The 12935-nt window shown below is 36.6% G+C and overlaps 2 protein-coding genes across 2 annotated transcripts; one reads left to right on the forward strand and one right to left on the reverse strand.

Moving 5' to 3' along the window:
• Nucleotides 1-916: 916 nt before the first annotated feature.
• On the forward strand, nt 917-4293 carry LOC109221014 (cytochrome P450 98A2-like). Its single transcript, XM_019385480.1, has 3 exons — nt 917-1435; nt 2760-3157; nt 3366-4293. The coding sequence occupies exons 1-3, from the start codon at nt 943-945 to the stop codon at nt 4008-4010; spliced, it is 1536 nt and encodes a 511-aa protein (XP_019241025.1). The 5' UTR covers nt 917-942; the 3' UTR covers nt 4011-4293.
• A 550-nt stretch (nt 4294-4843) lies between these two features.
• On the reverse strand, nt 4844-12669 carry LOC109221015 (65-kDa microtubule-associated protein 5). Its single transcript, XM_019385481.1, has 11 exons — nt 12453-12669; nt 11312-11515; nt 10966-11220; nt 10655-10870; nt 9615-9770; nt 9306-9465; nt 7872-8020; nt 6539-6626; nt 5843-5916; nt 5690-5764; nt 4844-5329 (listed from the first exon to the last, which is right to left on the reverse strand). Exons 1-11 carry the CDS (start codon nt 12534-12536, stop codon nt 5078-5080), a joined length of 1713 nt encoding a protein of 570 aa, XP_019241026.1. The 5' UTR covers nt 12537-12669; the 3' UTR covers nt 4844-5077.
• Between the last annotated feature and the right edge of the window lie 266 nt (nt 12670-12935).

The following is a 12935-nucleotide window of genomic DNA, read 5'->3' on the forward strand; positions in this document are numbered from 1 at the left end:
CCACACTAGTGGATCTTGAGGGGTGCCTAACACCTTCCCCTCGAGATAATTTCTAGCCATTACCCGAACTCTGATTTTCAAATTCAAAACCCTTAGTGTCCTAATGCACTTAATCATTAGGTGGCGACTCTTCAATTCCAAAACCCAATTCCCAAACGGGAATAGAGTTGTCTTCCCAAATGTCGTAAACCCGATTTTGCTTTTAGAAAAAGGGGGCGTCGACAACCAGAAGATCATGAGTTCGAGCTGTGAAAACAGCCTCTTGCATAAATGCAGGGTAAGACTGCATACGATAGACTCTTGTGGTCCGGCCTTTCCCCGAACCTCGCGCATAACGTGAGCTTAGTGCACCGAGTTGCCCAATTTTTTTAATTATGAAATACTCCATTCAATCATATTACGGAGAGTTAATCGTTTAATCAAACTTAATTTATTTCAACATATTTAACGTTCCAAATAAGTATTTACTATTACTTTTTTTTTCATATTCACCTTTACGGTTCTAATTAATGAAACATTCATTAAAGGATTAAAAGGTGTTTTAGAGAAATACCGTAATACTTAAGATATTATATATCTTGCTTAAGAGGGAAAAAACTTTAAAAACTAAATATTGATATTAACCAAAGATAGTACATTAGTACTAATAGATAAACTCACCCGTTGAAATTACAAGTTATGCATTGACTATACACTTTCCTCACCAATCAAAATTTCACAAGATTCGTGTGCCTAATTTTCTTTTTCAAATTTAAAATCCCCAACCCTTCATGTTTTGCATTTTCTAAAACCAAAGACAATATACTCTTCACCAAAAGCACCAACTACCATTTCCTTAAAAGACTAAAATACCCTTCACCAACTCCCTCCACCTCCCTTTTCCCTCTGTCTCAATTCTTATATAACACCTGCTACCCTTCTATTCCTCAAATATCACTAACAATGGCTGTTTCTTTAGCTGTTGCAATTCCTTTAGCTTTCATTTTCACATTTATAGCTTATCATCTCTACTACCGTCTCCGATTCAAGCTTCCTCCGGGCCCAAGTCCACGGCCCATCGTCGGAAACCTGTACCAGATAAAGCCCGTGAGGTTTCGATGCTTTTACGAGTGGGCCCAAACCTACGGACCTATCATTTCGGTTTGGTTCGGGTCGACCCTTAACGTTGTCGTTTCCAGCTCGGAATTAGCTAAGGAAGTTCTGAAAGAAAAGGACCAGCAGTTGGCTGACCGGCACAGGAGCCGATCGGCGGCCAAGTTTAGCAGAGACGGGCAGGATCTTATTTGGGCCGATTATGGGCCTCATTATGTTAAGGTTAGAAAGGTTTGTACGATTGAGCTTTTTACGCCCAAAAGGCTTGAAGCTCTTAGGCCAATCCGAGAAGATGAGGTCACTGCTATGGTGGAGTCCATTTACAGAGATTGTACTAATCCTGGTACGTTATTACGGAGTATGATTTTGAATTCCTCTTTTATTTATTGTTTACATGCCTTTTTCAGTTGCTTTAATTTCTTTTTATCAATGTTTAATTGCTATATGATGCTCAGACACATTATTTAGTGAAACCATATAAAAAAGGGTCATGCCTAAATTTTGAATGAAGATTATTCATGCCTTATATTACCCTATTGAATTTTAGTAAGTTATTGAAAAATTATGTTTTAAGAATGATGTCTATTAATTACTTTTAAAAAGTTTAGTATCTAGCTCTTTTAAAAATGTACCTGATTGGACTTATCAAATAAAAATAAAATATACATGATTAGATATACATAATCTTCAAAAAAGAAAAAAAGCTTTTGTTTGTGGAATTTGAAATTTTATTGTTACTCGTTCTGAGCAGATTTCCTTGATATATTCATGTGAATTTAACTATATATATACATTGGCAATGCAAAATAGGTTTATACTGGTGGTGTATTTTAACCTACTGTAACAATTAATTTGCCATTACTAATTTTACTTTTTATAAATAGTTTTGTATTGTAATATGGAATAGAATTTAAAGTGAATTCAGGTACGTGGATGTAGATAAGAAAATAAGTCTTATCTTTCTTTTATAGGAGTTTGAGGTTTTTTTGGTGAATGTTTGGTGCTTCTCTTTTTCATTTGGACCCATAATGGTTGTTGGAGATGGGGTCAACTAAGATGGATGGGTTGACTAATATCAACCTAACTTTTTCCAAAAAGAAAAAGAAATGGTGAATAGCGACTATCTTAACAAGCAGGCATGTTTGGTGGTTAATGATATTACTTGATACTGGTACACCAAACTTTTAAATTAATTGGTCATGTGAGGATCACGTGACATTATGGTCACCCTGCAAAAATCAAGGTTGCATCATTATTTGGTGTCTTACTCTTTTTTATATTAGGATATAACCTATAGATACCATTACAATGTAAAAATAATTTATATTTTAAACGTTATATCAGGTATCTTGCTTTATGTTTTAGGCTACTAATCAGTGGCAGAGCTAGAGTGGCGGTAATTTTAGTTCGAATTCTGTATTTGTTTTAAAAAATTCATTAAATATATTTTAATTATTAATATAGAACTCAGTAACTTAAAACAATTTGAATTTCGAATCCATAAGCTTGAATCCTGACTCCGCCTCTGCTACTAATCCCATTTTTATGGGACAATTATCTATACTTATTTTTAAATGATATTATCGATAACTAGTACTATGAAAATCTTGAGTACTCAACCGTGAACCATATGGTGTTAAATGCCTGAGAATACGGTGTTTGTGTAGATAACGTGGGGAAGAATCTGCTGGTGAAGAAGTACCTTGGAGCAGTGGCCTTTAACAACATAACAAGGCTTGCCTTTGGGAAGAGGTTTGTAAACTTTGAGGGTGTGATGGATGAACAAGGAAACGAGTTCAAGGCGATTGTCGCCAATGGATTGAAGCTTGGTGCATCCCTTGCCATGGCCGAACACATCCCATGGCTTCGCTGGATGTTCCCTATTGACGAGGATGCCTTTGCTAAGCACGGAGCACGTAGAGACCGTCTTACCCGAGCTATTATGGAGGAGCACACCCTTGCTCGCCAACAAAGTGGAGGAGCCAAGCAACACTTTTTTGATGCATTATTGACCCTCCAACAGAAATATGACTTAAGTGAAGACACTCTCATTGGCTTACTTTGGGTAAGTAAATTAATATACACTTACCTCACAAAAAGAGCTAAAATGATTGCTGCCACGTTCCTATGAGATTTAGCCCTTTGGCGCTCTGATTCACAAAAAGGGTCAAAATGAGAAATGAAATATCTGATAGATTATGCTTCGATGAACACCTAAAATAGTGAGTGCCATTTTGGGGATGAACTTTGAACTGATCTCATTGAAATTGCAGGATATGATCACAGCAGGAATGGACACAACTGCAATCTCTGTTGAATGGGCAATGGCTGAGGTGATCAAGAACCCAAGAGTGCAGCAGAAGGCCCAAGAAGAGCTCGACCGAGTGGTCGGCTACGAGCGTGTGATGAACGAAACAGACTTCCCCAACCTCCCATACCTACAATGCGTGGCCAAGGAAGCGCTAAGGCTGCACCCTCCAACTCCTCTAATGCTCCCACACAGAGCCAACACGAACGTCAAGATTGGTGGCTACGACATTCCCAAGGGCTCCAACGTGCACGTGAACGTCTGGGCAGTTGCTCGTGATCCCAAGGTGTGGAAAAACCCATTGGAGTTCAGACCAGAGAGGTTCCTTGAGGAAGATGTGGACATGAAGGGACATGATTTTAGGCTACTCCCATTTGGTGCTGGTAGAAGAGTATGTCCAGGGGCACAATTGGGTATCAACTTGGTCACCTCTATGTTGGGCCATCTTTTGCACCATTTTCATTGGGCTCCTTCTAATGGATTGAGCCCAGAGGAGATTGATATGGGTGAGAACCCTGGGCTTGTTACCTATATGAGGACTCCATTACAGGCCGATGCCACTCCCAGATTGCCTGCGGAGTTGTATAAACGAATTGCAGCGGACATGTAAAAGAAAACCAAAGGGGAAGAATTGGATTACCCAGGTGCATACAGCCACTTCCCAGAAAAAGCGCTTTCTTTTAGCATTGTTTTTGTTGTACTTTATTTGTTTGACTTAGTTGTTACATGAAGAGTCAAATTATTACTACAATTTGATCCCCAAGTCCAATTTCTTTTGAATTATTTTTATTTTAATATCACTTGGTACTACTTCATTAGAAAATCATAATGTTTCTGGTTATTTATGTGAAAGGTGTAGCTGTCGAAATCGTAATGTTATATTTGTGAGCTGACATGAAGATCGAGAACTGTTCAATATGACACTGATACTAGGATAATTAAATCTATTCAGCTTTATTGATAGTATATATCTGGAGGGGGAGAATAATTCAGTTAATTGTCAAATGAGTGAATAGTCGTAATATCGTAGTAAGATCTTTTTTCTTTTCTTTTTGCCAAGCGATATATCACAAATTACAGAGAAAGTTTACTGACTTCAGAAAATGCATAAAAGTTCGCAAAACGCATAAGCTACTACTTCATATCCCCATTAACATTCTTTCGTTTTTGTACAGTTTTATCGTTTTCAAACTCTCTACCTGCATCATCAGCACTCTAAACTCCTTTCTGAAGAACATCACATTCTTTGCCAAATTGAAACTCAAACTCAAAAGGGTCATTTAGTTCGCAACAAATTTATGTCGTTGTGTTTGGATATAAATTTCACTTGAAAATAAGTTACAAATTTTGGGAGTAAAAATTATCATTTCCCTTGAAATTCTCCTCAAACAGTTTTTCAGCTTCAAATTCTCTAAATATTTGGTTTAAGTTATGTCCAAACACTAAAGCCAAATTACCAGACATCTGATGAGAAAATTCTGCAAATAAAATGAAGAGGGCGATATATGCATTTTCATGCCCCAGTTCATAGCAGACTTCTAAAATCCTCTGTAAATGGGAAAGAATAATGAATAGACGTGGCCTTTTATTCCAATATGCTACACTACCACACAAAGGACAAATTAGTTTGTGCTAAACAGCAGAATGTATGATCTTTCTGCAAGTCACAATTTCAGTCTATAATCCTCCAGATTTCTGGTCATCTTTCGCAAGAGCTACGTAGTTTACAGGTATTACAGCACCAACATTACCGCTCCCTCTCTTGTCCTTCCCTATGGACACACCATAACGACCTGAAGGTGTAGATACACGACGACTATTTGGAGTACCAGGTATTGTGTTAGCATTACCCAGAGGTTTCTTGGCAGACTTTGAACCGTAGATTGTTTCTTGTTCTGCAGCAAATTGATCTTGGAGCCGTTTTTGTTCCTGAAATATATACACTATAGTTGATCATCCAAGCATCCAAATCTAACTCCTGTACTATATTAACAATGCCAATGGTATACGCGGTTGAAACATCCAAACAATTCAGTTTCAACCATACATACTAATAGAGAGTTCACACAACATATACTGCTGCTACAATCACAATCACAATCACAAAGCAACCAACAAAAATCCAAGAGCTTAACTAGAAGTGGTAATTATCTATCAAAATCAACCAAGAAAACATAACAATGCAAAGTTGATGAGATAGACCCTTGCTCAGCTAAGAGTAGTTCTTGTCTAACGTCTGAACAAAAAGATTCAGAAACAAGTACCAGACAAGAGAATAAAAAGTGATACCCGAGATCTACGCTTCTCTTCTTGTTTTTCCTGCCGCGAGATGACGTACTCTTCCAAAGTATGCAACAGAGGGGCCTAGACACAAAACAGTCATGGTCTGAAGGTACTGCCACAACATAATATCATCTTGAACAAAGAAAATGTTGAACTCACTTTGTGATACAAAAATGGCATTCCTTTCTCCTTCTCCCAGGCCTTTACCTTGGCAGTCAAGTTTTCAACAAGAGCTGCATTATAGGTTTTTTCAGTCAGTATCTGATAATTGCTGATGTAGAAAGAATACTCATACATACTTTAGATTATTAAAATTTACAATGTGCTGAGAATAGACCTGAATTTAAAATTTACTAGGTTCTTCATTAATATACTAGGTGATCGCCACCTTAGATAAGGGCTACGAGCACGTCTTAACTGATCAATGAGATTTACATAATATACCAAGTAACATGGAACAATAAAAAGAAAAACCAAATGAGTAGACCTGAATGGTACTTTAACTTCAAGTCCAAGCACTCTCTGACATTGAATATTTAGTTTCCAGAGTAGACAACCAACCCAATGGACCAAAAGAATGCAAAGAGAAATAGGTGAACTAGTATGTTTATTACCAGAAAAAGAGAAGAAATTTGAAGATAGGAAAATTAAAAAAAAAAAAAAAGGAAAACGACGGGACAATGAGCAAAAGCAAGAAGCTTCTTCGTATAAGTAATTAATATAGATCCACAATTATGCATAGGATTATCCTTCAGAAGGGAACAGTAGGGCTCCACGAAGCTACTAATAGTAGTCGATCAGGAGAGGGCGAGGGAAGAGGTGTACATCACATGAGATAAATGAGTACAGGCTCACATGGTATTTTGCTGACCAAAATCCGCGCTTTCTCTGCACGTTTCAGGTTGATGTGGACACCTTTCCCAGCACTATAACGATTCTCATCCTGTTAGAACAAGTGAATCATGATTTAGTGGGAAGTCAAGTTGCAAACTGTATCTTATACAGCATCAGATCTATTACACCCTCAAAACGCCTGAACTAAAACTAGCCAAGTCATCCAGGGAATAAGAAAAGGTAAAGACTCATGATTCAAGTAAATGATAGAGATGAAGGGATGAGCAAATTGAGTAAACATGTTATCACCTAGTTTTGTAGACTGCATACGTTTCATATTTTATGCCAGCATAAGAAGCATGGAATACAGAAAGGGTTAGTTTATCTGGGGTATCACCGAGAGCACCCAAAACAATTTATGGGACACATCCAACTACCACTGTGTCCAACTTTTAGCTACAGAAATGAATCATTAGACTGATTGATATAAGCTATTATGAGCACTACTTGACTGCACTTATACGCAGCATTTGCGACCATCCTACAAGCACAAACAACTTAGAAAAAGCAAGCAAGGCTGCCTATGTAACTTTTCTAGCTTGACCACTGTTATCATAAAAAGCTTATAATACCATCTGTCTACCAGGTCTTTAAGCACAAAGTACAATTGAAGTGTTAGCTTAAGTGAATAAAGGGCATAGATGAAAAAAGAATCAAAAAAGTTATATGTAACCAAAAGAAGAAAAATTGCTAGTTCTACAACTATAATCATATCGACCCAAAATATTGAAAAACCGCAATAAGTGGAATGAATTTTAAACCATGTCAATCGAGTTCAAAACACTTTTAAATTATGATTCATATTAGTTGCTAATTTCGTTTCAATTTCTAATTTCCTATGCCAAAATTCTAATTATTTATCCAAATCTTAGTAATTAAGATATCGCTTTGAAAACTATATTAATTATTTAGTGTTGTCCTCTTTTAAGACATGCTCGTGAACATACACGGTGTACGCTGAAGCGCATTCAGAGTGAGGCGAAGCACCAACTCCACACTGCATTGAGCTTCACAAGCAGACTTTTGGCAACACTAAGCTTGACATGCCAAACTTCCCTAAGTAGCTTGCAACAGGTATTAGATTATGACATATCTTTGAAAGGTTAAAGTTGACCTACAATATAAGGATCTTAGAACGTTTGAAGGATGCGTGCAAAAAGGATTTAAAAAAAGACGAAAATGAAAGAGGTAAATTCAAGTGCATCATTAGTGTCCTTTATGCACAGGTGCTCCATATGATTCATAACAGAGTGCAATGCAAAAGTAAACACCTATATTTATGTCAATGTTATACCTTTTCATACTCATCGAGCCAGCTTTCCTCTTGAGATGCATGCTTCCACTTCTCCACTTTATCCAAAACTTCTTTCCTGCTAGCAGCTTGCTCTTTGGCTTTCACCACCTGATCATCCATGCTTGAAAGAAGATAAGAGAGATCACTGCCTGTATTGGATTATAATAAAAGAATGTATAAGAGAACGCAAACCTAATACTAATGAAATCTATCTTTCAATTCAACTGATGATAACAATAGACATGCTAAGATGCAAGAGGCCTGGAAACATTTGTATTCCTGCTTCGGAGTATGGGCGAGTGTGTTACTGAACTAGTTTAAAAGAAACCGAGAATGAAAGCACAACTCAGCTAAAAAAGTACATGTCCTCTTTTGAATCATTAGTATCAAAGTTGTAAATTGTCAATTGATATTGACAGTACCACTTTCTCCCAGCAATTTTCGTATATATTCTTTCACCAAAGACAATAAGGAGCCATTCGTGAAGAGAGAAAAAAGAGAGCGAAAATGAGGGAGAAAAACATATCATCTTGCGAGGAGGAGAATAAAGGCTACTAAGATCGGGATCACCTATGTAATAAGTAACTGCAATGGCACCTTGTAGACTTGCTTTGCTGTGAAAAGCTTCAGCTTAATTAGAACTGTTGCCCTCATCTGTCCACTACTCAACCTTATGTAACTACAGTTAGGAGGATCCATCCAGAAGTTTAATGACTTGCTTGGGCCATCTAAGAGGTAAGGCCTCCTCCCATCGACCATAGGTTAATGCCCTATCTTCTCATGTTGCAGTCGACCACTCATTTAGAGGCCCTTCAGAACCTCTGGAAATAGTTCTTTGAAGATTTTAATCTTCTCATCTATTGTGAGACAATCTATTGCTGATAGAGATTTTGACTGCTAATTCAAGCTGTAACCAACAAAAGTTTCTTCGGAGTTGACCGTTCAAAAGAAGGGATATGCAAGAGCAGAACATGCCATCAAGGACTATATCATATCCAACATAAGGACTTAGATCTCACACTAACTGTTCTTTCCCAAGTGAAGAGCCTAATACACAGTCAAAATGCAATTTATAGCAGGTGAGACTGAGAGATGGCAGATTCTTTCCCTTGTCAACACATGAAAGTTAATCCAAACCAACCATTACTTTTCAGAATCACCCCCACAAACTTGCCTCTACCAAAAAACATACAAACCACAGCTAAAAGATTACAAATGAATTTAACAGCTTTCTCACTTAAAACCCAGCACAAATAATTAAAACAATAGAAGAACAAACGATAAGTTGAAAGTTGAAACAAAATAAAGAAAAAGCAGGAATAATTCAAGAGAAAAATCATTTTTCAAGAGAAATTAACTTTTATTTTAAGAAAGATGCAGTTAAATCCCATCAAGTCACACAACAGAAATGAGGGTAAAGTAAACTGAATATACCAGACTCCATAAGCTGGATTAAAATCTGGCGTGCAGTCTCACTATCTACATCCATATGAACACTCCTATAGATTTCCTCGAGCTCATTTTGTCTCTTAAATATCAATTCCTTCAGCTTACTGGTCTTTAGAACATTTAAACGCTCAACTTCCACTTCAGCCTACCAAGATTGAAATGAGAAGCAGTAAGAGACCGCAGAGAAAGTAGGTTAGTTGAAATGAAAACCAGAAGAATATCTTCGCAAGATTTCTTCCCATATCCCCCAAAGACTAAGATGAGAAAAGAGAAAGGAATAATGATTCAATGTACCTGCTCAACAATGTGAATGGCAAGAGATCCTTGTTTAGATACCTCATCAATAGAGGAAGAAACTAAGGAAGTAATATGGTTAAACTTCAGTTGTTCCTCCATTGGCATGTCCATGAGGTTCCAAAGTTCTATTAGGGAGCTGCCAAGATCTTGAAGCTTCACCAATAAAATAAATGAAAAAGAATCAACATCATTTTTGATAAGGTTAAGTTTTATATTTGTATCAGCATTAAGTGTATGCCAGTATAGACATTTAAGTGCTAATCTAGTTTTCCAAACGGGGCTAGAAATACCCTAAAGATTTAACCAAACTGGCTTCCAACATTTTCTTGCCCTTGAAATACCAAAGTTATACTATCTTGTGTGTAGAAATATCCATAGTTCATTTTATACACTTCATAAAACAGGTGTACTCACTGGAACATGGGTCAAATGTCCAAATCAAACAACGGGGAAGGTTCCAAGTGACCGAGCGTCAACCACCACCATGTATAACAAAAATAAATTGGACCTTCTCAGAAATCAGGTTTCAAGAAACAGAGGACTTTATCATTTAAAGGAAAGGGATAAAGTTCCATCAAATAAACAGCTTGACTGCTGATGGAATCAATATTGACAAGTGCATTCTAAATAGGGTAGTCTAGATCTGAAATTAACGACATTAAAGCAGAATAACAAATTCCAAAAATTCTCAGTCATGCTTATCCATCTAAATTCTTAGTTGTTAACATTTTGTAGCAAGTACCGTTCTGTTAATCATTTCATGCAATTTAGCCAAAATTCGAGTTACATCAATACAATTTTTAAAATGTCATGTGACCAGAAACTGATACGGTACAGTACTTGCACGTTATCAAATTTAGTGCTGTAAACAGGAAGGTGAATGCACCACTAGGTACATTAATATGATACGCATCCATGCAAGTGTATTCAATTCGAATTAAAAACAAGCCTGCAACTTTGCTCCCTATAAATTTTAGAGAGACTATCCCACTAAATGTGAAGTGCAAAACACTGGAAAGATTGTGATTTTCACCCACCCTTTCTAGCCGCTGCTGTTTCAATTGCTTTAGTGAGTTGACTTCACTGGTCAAGCTAGCAAGTGTTTCATTGCTTATGCTCTTTGATTGTACAGTCATATGATTCGCTAAGCTTGGATTGATATTAGCTATTATCTGCTTGAAATCAAGTGACATAACAACTGAAAGCTCATGAATTTCACTCATATAGCTATTCACTCGTTGCAAACGGAGTTTCTGCAGAAAAGGAGGAAAGTTAACAGATTGAATTGAAATGATAAGTCATTTGTTTATCCAGTAAAAATTAGAGGCAGCAAAATCAGTTGAGGAACCTTTTCAGACTGAAGTTCCTGAAGATGTGACTTCAGTTCTCCCAATCTCTTAGCTGTCAGGTCTTGTTCATCTACTTGAATATCTGTGGGACCAATAACTCTGTCATTTCCTGCTATTTCTGCACAAATCACCGCTATCTGCGTTTCTATGTTCAAGAATTCCTTAATCCTTTCTTGTTTCTTTGTCCTAATGTCCTTTAACACAGGATCAACGACAGACAACTTCTGCTTAAGGGTGCCTTTCATCTTTTCAGACTAAAAAGGAAGGGAAAAAGTAAATTATAAATTAAAAAAATTAAACCTGAATAATGGAAGGTTAACAATTCTAAGGAAACAAAGGACAAACCAATGGCAAAGAAGCTTGTTCTCCGAGGGCAGAAACAAGTTTGGAAATTTCTGCCTCAGCCTCAGCTAATGACTGATGCAATTCAGCTCTGTATTTTCTCTCTTTCTCTACATTTCTACGGTAAATGGCAAGGCATTCCTGCTCAACCTGAAGAAGCTTTTTGTCCCTCTCGATGTCACTTTCCCCAATCTCATCCCATATTTCCTTCAGACAAAAAAAATATTATTTGATTAGATTCTACTACAATATAAGTGAAAATTCAGCAGATGAAATAAACTAGAAAGAATATATACTCTTATGGGTGTCGATACTGACACAAGTGGGAAAGTAGGAGCGCAATGCGTCATTCTCCAATTAAGAAAGCATGGACTTCCATTAAAAAAAATTACAGACACAGATACACTAATAAAGAATAGAGCAACAAGAATACCTAAGATGCCAAACAGGACCCCATAAAGAATATAACAAATCAACCTAAATCTGGCAAAAGACATTTTGTACAAACTGTTGAAACATTCAATTCGTTCAACCAACAACCAAGAGATTTCTACTTTAACAGCTCTCCTTCACTACCGAATCTTCTCAATTTCATTTGTCGAACCAAGAAGAAACCAGTTATTGACATATCCAATCATATACCACTGAAACCCCAAAGGTCAAGCCTGTCGTATACAACTCTTATCTACGACAAATCTTAGATCTTCTCCTTTTGTGTGTGTGTGTGTGTGTGTGTGTGAGTGCAAATATGTATGTATGTGCGTATACCAGAAAGAGAAGAGGAAAAAAGAAGAGAGCAACAACAAGAACAAACCCATTTGATTTTTAAAACATACATTTTTACAAAATCAACGAAGTTATGGTTAATTCTCGACAAATCCTACTACATCTCCCACGCATTTAAAAAAAAAAAAAAGGAAACACAAAAAGAAAGCACAAGAACCTAAAAACTGATTGAATAAATATACTCAAGAATACAATTTACTATCCCTATAGCATCTCCCTACAACGCAATCCTACTCCACAAAAAAGCTCTGGGTACCCAAGAAATTTTTAAAAAAAAAAAAAAGGACCAAAAATCACTTTCAAAATCACATTCAAACAAATAAAAAGAAAAAGAAGAGGAGGCGTTTGAAATGAATACCTGCAATTGTTGAAGAAGAGTGGCACAAGTAGTAGTGGCCGATTTAGAAAGAGAGAGCGGAGAGGAACCACTCATTGACGACATTGTTGTCTGTCTCTATTGTTCACAAGAAGAACCCTAGAAATCACTGAGTAGAAGAAGATTGCTATTGTTCTTGAAAAATTCACATTTAGGGTATATTTATTGTGTTTAAACTTTAAAAGATTTTTGGCGTTATAAAAGTACTGAGATTTTCGCTTTATTGTTTTTGGGCGGGAAAACTGTTCTAAAATTCTAATATTCCCCATTTCTCCCCTTTCACCTTTCTTTTATTGACTTTTCCTTTTCTTTTTTATTTTCCTGTTCTTGTTCATTATCCTTCATTTCTAGAAGTATATTTTTTAAGAGTAACTTTTTGTGTGTAAAAAATAGCACTCTCCCATCTCAAATTAATTGTTGTGTTTTACTTTCGAGAATTAATTTGACTAATCTTCAAAACTAAAT

Source organism: Nicotiana attenuata, unplaced genomic scaffold (assembly GCF_001879085.1).
Source record: "Nicotiana attenuata strain UT unplaced genomic scaffold, NIATTr2, whole genome shotgun sequence".
In the NCBI taxonomy this organism is placed as follows: domain Eukaryota; kingdom Viridiplantae; phylum Streptophyta; class Magnoliopsida; order Solanales; family Solanaceae; genus Nicotiana; species Nicotiana attenuata.

Excerpts from the sequence above, each read along its gene's own strand:
- LOC109221014 (XM_019385480.1), top strand. The coding sequence starts at position 943 with ATGGCTGTTTCTTTAGCTGTTGCAATTCCTTTAGCTTTCATTTTCACA. Across the intron at positions 1,436-2,759 it reads CAGAGATTGTACTAATCCTG|ATAACGTGGGGAAGAATCTG; the intron begins GTACGTTATTAC and ends GTGTTTGTGTAG. Across the intron at positions 3,158-3,365 it reads CTCTCATTGGCTTACTTTGG|GATATGATCACAGCAGGAAT; the intron begins GTAAGTAAATTA and ends TTGAAATTGCAG.
- LOC109221015 (XM_019385481.1), bottom strand. The coding sequence starts at position 12,536 with ATGTCGTCAATGAGTGGTTCCTCTCCGCTCTCTCTTTCTAAATCGGCC. Across the intron at positions 9,771-10,654 it reads AACAGCAGCGGCTAGAAAGG|CTTCAAGATCTTGGCAGCTC; the intron begins GTGGGTGAAAAT and ends TTATTGGTGAAG. Across the intron at positions 8,021-9,305 it reads AATCCAGCTTATGGAGTCTG|GCAGTGATCTCTCTTATCTT; the intron begins GTATATTCAGTT and ends AATCCAATACAG.